Genomic DNA, 12,240 nt, shown 5'->3' on the forward strand with positions numbered 1-12,240 from the left:
GCGCAGCGGGCTGAGGTCCTAAGGGCGTGCGGCCGGAGAGGTCCAGCCCACTGCCCGGAGGGGCCGGCCGGCCCGCCCCGCCCCTTCCTCATCTCCCTCCCTCGGACCCTCCTCCTGGGCCCGCGCTCCGGCCTTTCGGGAGGCGGGGGCGCCTGGGACAGTGGCGGAGGCGGCGGTGTGGCCCCTTCACTAGGTCCCGCCCCCTTGCGCCCCGCCCCGTCCCCGCCCTCCCCACCGCCCTCTGCGGGAGCCGGGCAGCTGCAGCTGAGTGGCGGAGCGGGCGGCGGGCCGCGGGCAGTGCGCTGTGGGCGCGCGGAATGTGAGGCTCGGCGGGCCGCGGCGCACACGGACGCTTGCACGGGCGAGGGGCGGCGACCCCTCGCGGACGCACCGCTGCGCGCAGGGCCGGAGACCCGTCTTCTTGCTCGCCCTTGCGCGCGTCCCGCGCCCTCCTGCGCTCCGGCGGGACCATGAAGAAGTTCTCTCGAATGCCCAAGTCGGAGGGCGGCGGCGGCGGCGGCGGCGGCGGCGGAGCGGCGGGTGGCGGGGCCGGCGGAGCCGGGGCCAGCTCTGGCTCCGGTAGCTCGTCCGTAGGGGTCCGGGTGTTCGCGGTCGGCCGCTACCAGGTCACCCTGGAGGAGTCGCTGGCCGAAGGTACGGACGCCGGGGGAGGCTCGGGCAGGCAGGTGAGGGAGGGCTGGGGTGTGGCGGTGGCTTCTCCGGGTCCGCGCGCGCTTCTCTCCTGGCGCTCTCGGCTTACTTCTTCCCTCTTCTGTCTCCTCTGCTGGGCCAGCGGGGGCTTTTAAGGAGTAGCTCGGGCTTCCGCTCCGAATCCGGCTTTTCTCGCCGGTGGCAGTTCTGACCACTACACAGCCCTCTTTTTAAGAGTTTAAGCCATTTTAGACCTTGACGCAAGGCGATAAGTTGAAAACGTCCTAGTGCGTGATGTTGGGTTATGATTGGGCCAGTGACTCATTAAAGAATCAAGCAGGATTGAGATTCTGCTTTGCCAGTTGTGGCTCAGGCGAGTGTCATGCGTTGGCCTCTTCATCCAAATCTCCACTCGCGGCGCAGGGCACAGGACTCTGCACCCCTGGTGTTGAACTTGATTTTGCTCCTCCTCAGTCATCAGGTGAAAAACTATATGTTTCTGTGTGTGCGCGTGTTGGAGATGATAATTTGGCCGAATTTCAGTTAAGTGGCTTTGGGAGAGCAGGTAAACTTGAAGTCCATTTGTTTTGTAGGATCTTACCTATTAGGCAAGGTGCTATTCATACCCTTTGAGGTGATACGAAAGCAGGTTAACTTTCACTTGAGAGGTTTTGCGTTCGGTCATTATCTTTACCTGGCTATGGCAGCAGTTGCAAGTCGGCTTTCAAAAAAGTTTACTCCAATTAAAAAAAAGATTCTACACTTTAGTATTGTATTTCTTGTTTAATTGGCTTGTAGAAAATACTTTCTCTTTATTATACGCTTCATTGACCTTTGGGTTTTTAATTGCAGAATTATATTACAAAAATACTTTTTAAAATTAATGGGATTTTTTTTTTTTGGTAAGTGGGCCTTTTAAGTTTCAAGGTGAAGAGAAGAAATTGGAGAGAGTAGTTTTGGTTTTCTGAAAGATGTTGGTATGGTGTGAAGACAGTAGACTGAGATTCCACTTGTGTTTTTTGAAATGCTGTAAACAATAGCAAATCAGTGCAAGAGGAGAATCTGAAGGTTTTTGTCTAAAATATTCTCAAGGGAAAGAAATCTTGAATTAGGGATGGATATCATTGTTTTACAAACCATTGCCCCTAATAATGAGCCTAGCTGGAGAGGTGGAAGATCCTTAACTTTTCAAAAGAATGAATATATGATGATTGGTCTTGATAGATTGATTTACTACTATGCTGTAAAATTTCCTAGCTCATTATTATAGGTGAATTTTAAGTGTTTAGATTGAGTCATACATAGGTTTAAGAAGACATGGCTATTAGCATGCATGCTATGTTTTTTGTCTTTGAATTTAGTAACTAATTGAAGTGTGGCTTGAGCAGTAGTTCACTCACTTAATTTCACTAAATCGCAGGTGGGTCTTTTATTTACTAGAAAGAAAACAACGGCATTTCATCAAGCTAGACTTTGGATTTGTAGCTTTTGTCACTGCTCTAAGCATATCCTATCATTACCCTAACCAAGTCATTTTCAATAAAAAATAAATAATTTTGGAAAATGAAATTAAAAATAATTTCAAAAGGAGAGTGTCACTCAACCACTAAAAAGTAAAATATTTTAAAGCACTAATGTCACTGTTAGCGATTTCCACTGATTTATGTCATACATTCGTCCTTTCTCTTGGGAAAAATTAGTTATCAAGTGCCAGGATGAAGCAAGAGTTGAAGATACCCTTTTGGAAGATGGAACTTCCCCTACCCAACACCCCAGCTCCTGAGACTAGGCTTTCGGTTTTCCCTGGAAGGGATGCTGAGGCCTAGGCCTTCTTCCCTTGTGTGTTTCTTCTCTCTTCAGCATACACACAACGGAAATTATCTATATTCAATTTACCTTTCGATTCTGACAATTTATTCTTATTTCAGATATCCTCGTTTCTTTCCAAATAAATAATGCCAAAATTTAAACAAAATGTTTAAGCACAAATCTGGTTCACATTCAAGAATGACCATTCAATTATTGACACATACATTTGCCTGATTATAAGATTAGGGCAAGTATTTCTGAAAAGGCATTAGAGTTTAGAGTACTTGAATTGAGGAGAGGCATACCATTGAGTGGCAAAAGGAGTAGAAGCAGAGACCAAAAAACAAAGTTGGTAGAAACTTGGTAGATTTTACATTTTTTGCTTTAAGTCAGTGTTGTTTAAACGGGCCAAGAGCCTGTAGATGCTATGCCCTGAGGTGTTTTTTGCTATATTACTGCAAACAAGGTATATTGCTCAGAATGACCTCTGCAGTGTCTTGAGTTTTCATAAAATTTGGTGCTCTCTGTCTCTTACTGTATATGTATATATGTACATACACACATATATTTTATTCTCATTATTCTCAATATTTATGGTTTATAAAGTCATCATAAACAGTGAATTCGCGAATACTGAACCATTGCTACAAGGGGAAATACAGGGTTAAGGTACTGCAAGCCTTTGTTCACAACATTTTGGTCAACGAATCACTATATTACCTTGTTTTGTGTGTGTTTCTGTTTAAAGACACCTTATTCAGTATCTATATTGACTCATTAACATTGAACTCATGGCCAACATCACTGTAACTCATGCCTAAACAAAGTTGTTCTAATACATATATTTTCTCTGTGAAGGGGCATCACAGCCTTCTTGTGCTTAGGAACACTAGACAACACTTTGATACTATGCTTGGGGGGCCATTTAAAAGTAAAATTACCAATAAAAAGAACAAAAACTAAAAAGGAAAAAAACATAACAGTAAATAGACCTTGAAAAGGGTGCTTGTTTATAGTGTGGAGCTGAAACCAGAAGACACAGCATCACCTTCTTGACTTTAGCTGGCCTTCTCAAACTTTTCACCACTATGAGCATGTGTGTAAGTGACTGTGAAAGTGCCATTGTATTGATTTAGGGGTATTGATTTAGGGGATACAAATACATTTTAGCAAGTAGGCTAATTTACAGATATGGACTCTCCAAATAATGAGAATAAACTGTATGTTTGTGTATTTGTGTATACATACTGCGCATACATATATATTATATATATATATTTAATTAAATATGCTCAGGTGTACGAATACTTATGTTATATGTTATAGCTAAACTGTTGAAGTAGTTTTCTCTCTGAAATATGCTTTGTATCGTAATCACTTTCAAATTAAGTACATACATGTTTGAAAATGCTGACAATGTGCACCTTTTTAGTTCCTGCCCTGAGTTTAGAGGATTGATAGCATAGTGGTGCATTTTCATATTTTTTCTGAAGAACAGTTTAGTTGAAGAGTGCATGGTAACCAAATTCTACGTTGGGCTGTAGAAATGAGGTAGAGACATAAAATTTAGCTTGGAACTGTGTCAACTTGTGAAGCACATATAATTCAATGTAACTTTTCAAATTTTTATTAAAACATAGGACTGGCTTTTTGATCACATGCCTCCATAAGCTTTCAATACTACTCAGAGAAATATAATATTGATTGATAATGGAAAGAGGTTGGTTTTCAAGTAGGGAACAGTTTTTCCTAAATGTCTTTGGTACAAAGTAGACTTAAATGGGTAGAGACTAGGATACTGTCCATAATTTGTCAAGATAATCTAATCATGAGGTTATGGGGGCTGGATGGGAATGATATTTCGGATGTGATTGAATGAGTAAGACTTTCTCACATGGTCATGGGGGCTGGTGGCAGTGTCAGTAATTGGAGGCCAGGAATTTACTACAGAGTTCTGTAAAAGTGGCTCAATAGCTCTCTCAGAGTTAACTACTTAGATTAGGATGAGTGAATTTAGGCTGTTAATCAGTTCTTGTTGTTAATTTTAGAGGAAGGTAGTAAAGGATATCTGATTTTGCCATATAAATCAGTAGGAAAATGATGGATTTAGGTATACTATCTCATTTACAGAAATCATCTGTGGCCATCTAGTAGCTTGTAAGTTAAAGTTCCCAAGAGAGGACAGAGAAAGCAGAAGAAAGGGAAGACTTAACAAAAATATCGACAATTTACTACTCCATAACTGTTTATTAAATGCTTTTTAGTGACATGCTCTGTACTAGGTGCTATTTATATACTGGAAAACAAAACCTATTTCTTTGGCCTTATGGAACCTACAATCTAGTGTGGAAGATAAATAATAAACCAACAAAAATCAAATTAATGTAGTTAACAATTTGGATAATTACACAAGAAAAAAGTACAGGGTTTTATGAGAGAAAAACTGATTTAATTTGTATTAGAGGATAAAGAGAGCCTTATAAAAATATTTTAGCAGAAATCTGAAGTATGAGAAAAGTTAGGTAAAGGCAGAAGTGTGAAGGTGGAGGTGGTGTAGAGTATGTCATGAAGAAAAAAGACTCTATGTGGGGAAGAGTTTCAGGAACTGAAATATTTCCTGAGCTGTGGACTATAGTAAATGAATTACAGGGAAGGAAGACCCAAATTGATGTTGAAGAGAAGGACTCAGGTCTTAGAATGCCATATTGAGAGTTATAGATTTAATTTAAAATGCAATAGGAAGGTACTGAAAGATTTAAATTAGGATAGCGACATGCTCTGATTTGTATTTTCACAAGATCATGGTGATTGCTACGTAGAGACTGGGGGTGTACAAATAGATGATTAGTTAAGATGGTGGTAGCAGGGTTGGAGACGAATGTTATAATGCTTGAACGGGAAGATGTGATTGGATGGGGATGTTTTAGGAAGTGTGAATAATGACTTGCTTATGCTACTCTTGGATGGTGGTACCATTTGCTGAGATGGGGAAGTGTAGAGAAGGAATAGAGTTTTGGGTTTTGGGAGGAATCCAGTAGTTTCAGACATGTTTAGTTGAGCTATTTGGGAGGTATATATCAAGTAGGAAGTTGAGTATATGGTCTGTACTCAGCAAAGGTGTCTGGGTTTACAGACAGGTACTTCTGATTAGTGAGCTTTTGGCTGTTTAAATTAAAGCCCTGGAAGAGAATGGATGTTGGGAGAGAGTGAAGCATGAGAAGGGAAGGCTCTCACTGAAGGACTCCTGTAGAACATTGGTCTTACCATTAGTCATCAGAGTCCTTTAGAGGGCTTGGTAAACCACAGATTGCTGAGCCTGACCTCCAAAGCTTGATTCTTCATGTCTGGGTGGGATCCATAATTTGCATTTCTTTGAACTTCCTCACTGATGCTGATACTGCTGGTCCAGAAACCGCACTTTGAGAAACAATGATTTAGAATAGGCAATGAAGACGGAAAAGGAGCTGCCAGAGAGGTATGAGGAATACTGGGAGAATCTGATGCCTTGAAACTTGAGAGTATTTCAAGAATTGGTGGGGGTCAGCAATTGTGTGTCACTGAGGAAGTTATCTTGATCACATTTTTTTTTGACCAGGCATTTACAATTGTCCTTGCTCAGTTCTTAACTTACCTTTTAAATCTTCCCTATGGTTATTTCTAAATAATACTGTGCTCCAGCCACAATGTGCTCTATTCCCTGTTATTCCCTGACTGAATCTTGTAATTGCCTATCACTCTGCCTCTGTAATCCTAGCTTTCTAACTGCTGGTTATGATCACTCCTTTCTTCCTGTGGACATTTGTAGCTATTTGCTTTTTTTCCTCCTTATCACATTTAATCTTTGTCTTGAGATACAATCTCGTAAGCACTTGGTAATACTAAGGTGGTTAATTATTGTTCGTTTCATCTCCCCTAGCAGATGGTAAAATTCTTGAGGCTAGAAGGATTCTATACTAGTTGCTGTTGTATCACACAAATTGCCTTGCTCTATATCATGGACATTCAAATACTTTTCAAAAGAAATGATTTTTTGCTTTTTTTTTTTTTTGAGTAGATGGAGTTCTTCAATAGAATTTAAGACCTAATTTGCAAATTGAAAAGCACCAATGGAAGGCTTTTTGGTTCTGGTCCTATTGAAGGTCTTCTGCTTAGGCCAGGAGACTCTGAATTTGGTGAAGACAAAGTTTGTTGAAAGCAAAGTGTCATTTCAGTTAGCCTCCTTGAAACAGCAAAGAATAACCTAGATACCCTTTTATAGTCATCTTTCTCTGTTAACATATTTTTTTTTGATTTAGCAAAGGTGTTCGAGTTAAAGGAAGAAAGTATTGTTACATGCAATTATGAAATTGTTTTATTTTCTAGAGTTAATTTTGAGAGCCCTTTGGATGGTGAACTTTTTTAGGGCAGGGTCTTATTTATCTTCAAATCCTCGGTTCTTTGTCCAATAGTTTCTTTAGTTGTTGAATTCAATAACATGCAGTTAATATCTGTTATGAAGATTAATAGATAATGTGTGATACTAACAAGATAGTGTGTGACAATACCTAATAGTACCTAACAGACAATGCCAAATCTCAGTAATAACGGGTCAGTTTTAGGTTCAGATTTGGTTATAAGCTTTGAGTAAAATCTGATTCTGGAATTATAGCAACTTGCTTTTAGAGTAGCTATTACATTTATCCTGAATTAAATATCACATTTATATTTGTAAAAAAACTGAATCGCTTAATTGATAACTATTATATGGCATAGAGCCATAGATAATTTTTAAGTTACAATCAGTTATGTAGAATTTTGATTTGATAGCAGCATGTACTTTCACAATAAAATGAAAGTAATTTGCAGCAAAGGACATTACATAGACACATTACATGCTTCTCTTTTGGGTTGTTTATGTTATTGTTAGGTAGCTAGTCAGACATGAGCGACAAGGGAGAACAAAGGAATAGGGGCTGGCTTAGAGACTGCCCAAAGAACACCCCAGTGGTCAAAGTTACAGCACTCAGGTGTCAATCAAAATGACCTCGTTTTCCAATCAGCTAGGAATGCCTTCGGAACCACCCATCAGGGCCCAAATATAAGGCAGACATTCCTGCTTCTGGGCCTTTTTGCCTTTCCGGGCTTTCTGCCCTTCGGAGCTTCCTTCCCTTTTTGCCCTTCTGGACTCTCCTTTTTGCCTTTCTGGGTTCTCTTTTTGGTGGCATTTTGTGGCCTTTTTTGCCCTTTTGTAGCCGTTTTGGCCCCTTTGTGTTGGTCACAGTGCTGGGACCATGTGCCTCTTTGGGGCATTCTTTGTCTTTCTAAAAATATACTTTTAATAAAACTTAAATTTCAATGATCTGTGATTCTTCCTCATTTGAAGAAGAACCGAGGAAAATGCTAACTACACGTTTTCGCTGTCGTTATCCCTCTTCCTCCTCCCACTTCCTTTGGGGTGACACCAAACTCCAATCAGCCCCAACGGTGACATTATTATTGTAGGGATAGCTCCTGGGATGTAATTTTGATTGTCCATTGACATATTTTTTTCTTAGAGGTGGCAGTTTTAGTCAATGACAAGATAGTAACACTAAAAACAATTCCCAGTTTTTAATGTTTCAGAAAAATATAGTGGAAATTATACATTTATCTCCAGTAAATTGCAAACATGTCAAATTTCTTAGCTTTTAGCTGTAGTCAGCTTTGATTAATACTGACATTCTCATGCTGAGCAGATTGGAAAAGTTGTCTTTGGTTATTTAAAAAATTGTGGAAATAATTTAGTATTTTTTGTATTTTTCCATCATGGTGTCCCAGAAGGGAAAACTTGAAAAGGTCCTTGATGTTATTAATATTAAGGAACATATTAGAAGGTAGAATTGATGTTCATCCTTAAGGAACATATTAGAAGATAGAATTGATGTTCATCCTTACATTGTTCTGGGCCTTCTTGTTTAATGTACTTTACTAATCTTGTATATTATCTTGGTTCTCTTTACCCCTTCTCTCCCATTTTTTTTTTTTCATCAAAACTTGAAGTAGAACATATACATATTAGAACACATTTGCTGTCTATCAAAATGATTAAAAGTTTGACTTGGAATTCTGATTGAGAGTCCTGAATGGCAATTTCAAAGCTGCATAAAGATTCATCTGCAAGGGATTGAGACTGTTTATTCCTTGTTTTATCCTGCATCCATCTAGTGAACCATTCATCTACCCACAAGTCTACTACTATTTTTAGGGGACTCAGTTGGGAATTGAGTGGTTAATGACTGAGCTGTTTTAAATAGTTGGGCACTTAGTTAATTTGGAGATTCTCTCTGTGTATCATCTTTGCAAATGAGATCAGTTAGCACATTTCTGCTAACAGTTTCACGTCTCGGCAGGAAAGTGGTTGTCAGTTATTAGGCCTTTCCACAGAGAGACTTTGTTTTTGGAATTTTTGGTTTGTCCTGGTTTTGTAGAATTCCAGTAACACTAAGGACATAGTTTGGGATGTAACCTTGAGAAAGGCATTTGCAATGGATATTGTTTTAAAATAAGAAACAGTTACTGCTACTAGTTTACCTCTTTTAACATTTTGTTAAATCTTTGAAATGGTGCCTTCTTGGAGGCAACTTTTAAAAGAAAAGGCAAACTTGAAGTTGGGCCAACTACTAATCCTAGTCCTGCCACTAACTCACATTGTGACATTTTGACCTTGGTTTCCTCAAGAAAAAATGAGGATAAAGATGAATCTGTAATATCTTTTTCCATTTTAGTATTCTCTGATTCTATCTATAAAATGGATTCTCACTGTTCCTAAGAAGTTGCTTATGTGGTACCCTTTGATAGGTGCTCAAATAAAATCGTGTGGCTTTTTAGAGTACTATTTAGTTTCAAAGGCTATGCCATCTTTATCACAATAATTTGTGTTCTTCAGGAGACTCATTTGTAAGATCTGTAATTTGGAGGGTTTCTGGAAGTAAAGAAACTTTAATGTTTTTCAAGTTTTTCTTTGGAAACTACATATGAAGAAGAGTTAATAGTGAATTTATGGATAGAAAGTTTACTCATGATAAGTGTGAAAAATTAATTACTTTTTGTTTCCAGTGCTGTCAGCTGTAGTTTGGGTCCTTAACACCTCTCAAGAAAGTTATATTCTCATGTGGACCGTTCTGTTAGACTTTTTACTCACCAAATCAATTCTTGTATTTCTGCCAGTTATTCTTCCTGAAATGGACCTCTGATCATGTCACCCTCTTATTTGCCTATCCAAGTGAAATACAACTGGGGTTCAAGGCCCTCTGTAGTGTGACCCCAGCCCATCTCTCCAGCCTTGATCTCTCATTCTAACCCTATATGTGTGTATTGCTGCTCATGTACTTGGTATTTTCTGCCTTTCTCTCATGCTTTCTCATTCCTGTTTTTCCTCTTACGTTGTTACATTTGCTTAGAATGTACACACCTGCTTCCCTTGTGTTGAAATTGGATTTTACTGGATACATTTAAAATAGTTACTCTCTTGCAATCTTCATTTTTCCAGGGAACTCGGTTAGCTACCAAATGAGTGTAATTATGCCTTTCTTTGATGTCCTATGTAGCAACTGTTGCTCGTATTGCACTTATTTTATACAGCTTTGTTCTATTCTAGTAAAATGTCCAATAAAAGGTTTCCTCTATTGCAAGATTAAGGCTCTTTTAAGATTTGGCTTATACTCATCTTTTATCTCTTGCAAGGCTGTACTCATGGTAGTTACTCAGTATTGAAAAGCAGTCAGAGATCCTGTAAGAATTTACTATGAAACAAATGGATAGCAACCATATTTGACATATCCAGCTGTTCAGTTGATAATTAGGAGCAGGTTGGCCCTGTTTTTCAAGTTTTGTTTAGTTTATAGAAACTAAACAAACAGATATTTGCTAATAATTTAGGTGCAGTATTATCTAAAATGGATGAAAAAATACTATCAGAATTATGTTTTGATTTCTAGCCTGTTTCATTTCTGTTATGATTACAGAGGTAGTACATCTTTGTTTTGTAGGTACTGCATTGCTCTTTTTAATAGGTATGACTCTCAAAAATGTTCTAGCCTGAGTTTCCTTGACTCATGTCATGTTTAAAGAAAGTCACTACTGTGGGACAGGGAGAGCAAGCTGAACAGGTCTAAAGTGTGTGCTCTCAGTACCTAATCTTAAGAAAATAACAATATTGGAAATGTAGCTATGTGTAGGCTTTTAATGAGTGATCAATAACTGAAGCTGGTAAGATAGTTAACTGGTGATGTATGCTGTAATGTAGATCTAAAGAGATGTTCTTATTTACTAACTAGCCCAGTGAATAGTTGACTAGGTTGTTGAATCTTTGTTAATTTTTCATCTTTTAGCAAAGTATTGTTAATACAATCCAAAGGAGAAATTCTCAGGGTCTCAGTCCAAATTGCTATCTATATATTTTTTTAGCCAAGTGAAACTAGCTGTTATTGATTTTATTTTCTTCAGCTCATTGAAGTGGGGACTTAAGAAATTTTGCAAATTCATGGATTTAAAGGAAAGTGTGTTTGTGTATGGCACTTTACCAATAGTACCCTGTCCATAAGGAATGTTGGAATTAAGTTTTCAAGGTGCTATGCGAATGAATCCATAGTATACAAAATTGGATGTAATTAATGTCCCATGCTTTTTTAGCATGAGAAACTCCTATTTATAGATTCAAAGTATAAATTTGTTCTCATCTTAGAGTGGTGGCTGTCTTTCTTAATAAAGGCTACATGTATTTTAAAAAGTTATGGTGGGCCACTATGGATATTGTGAGGTCCATTCTATTGATATTTGCCTTTTAGAAATCTAAATATAGGGATGGGGGTTGTGGGTGCTGTATAAGAATCTGAATTAAGGGTAAGACCTTCTTAGCTTCCTTCAGAAAATATCCTAAATATTATAGTAACTGGAGTTGGTGTTGTAATAACAATCTTTATCTTAAAATGCTAGTGTGTCATTAAATCTCCCATAATTGTAGCAATTATCTAATTTTAGTTTCCTTATTTAACTGTGAAAAAGTAAAGGATGAACCCAAAGTCACACTGTTAGTATTGGTTGTGGTGGGCAGAATTTAGGTCCCATGACTTCAGTCTAGCACTCTTTCCACTAATTGGCTCCTGTGGACGTACAGGCCTTTGATTGGAGTGGGGACTTCAAGCATGCTTAAGAGACTAGGACTTTTAATATTCTGGAGGCAGCTGGAGTATTAATGTGTACCCGAGGAGTCTGAGGTGGAAGGGGTGGGTATTGCCAAACATTTTTGAGTTAAAGCTTTCAACTACTTTGCCCTTTCCTAAGGCCATCAAATCATGTGCTACAGTTGTTTAAGATGTCACGATTAATTTTAAAAAGTTTAAAATTACACCTTCCTCCAAATTAGTCTGTCATCTAAATCTAGAAAGGTCCAGTCCTGAATGAATTAATGTATTTATGAACTGTAAAGTAGGTAACAAAATCACATTACTTTTGCTTCTTTGGTTGAATCTAGCATAAGATATCTGTGGTTATCTAGGACCTCCTGTAGGGGGGAAAGAAAGTGAAAAAGAGAAGAGAAATAGCTGAATTCTTATCCCCCACTTCCTTCTGTTCTGATTTCCAGTTTCTAAGAACTTTATTTTAGTCTGATGTGCTGTACTAGCAAATTCCTTTTTGCATTTCATGTAATAAATTTGTGCTACATTTATTCAAAGTAAAAAGAGACAAGGTTCTTTCACATTTTTATTAGATGTAGCACAAATGCATTTGACTTAAACATGGAATAATAAACTTCTGAGTCTT

At 38.6% G+C, this 12,240-nt stretch overlaps 1 protein-coding gene across 3 annotated transcripts in view; it reads left to right on the plus strand.

The window, feature by feature from the left end:
- The first annotated feature begins 336 nt into the window (after positions 1 to 336).
- BMP2K (BMP2 inducible kinase) overlaps positions 337 to 12,240 on the plus strand; it is a 113,215-nt gene continuing 101,311 nt past the window's right edge. For 2 of the 3 annotated variants that reach the window (XM_039845537.1, XM_039845538.1), the window contains exon 1: positions 337 to 654. In XM_039845537.1, the coding sequence (XP_039701471.1) occupies positions 471 to 654 (184 nt within the window). In that variant the 5' untranslated portion in view covers positions 337 to 470. The other variant, XM_039845539.1, reaches the window with a different exon arrangement.

Source organism: Pteropus medius, unplaced genomic scaffold, assembly GCF_902729225.1.
Source record: "Pteropus medius unplaced genomic scaffold, Ma_sr-lr_union100, whole genome shotgun sequence".
Classification (NCBI taxonomy): domain Eukaryota; kingdom Metazoa; phylum Chordata; class Mammalia; order Chiroptera; family Pteropodidae; genus Pteropus; species Pteropus medius.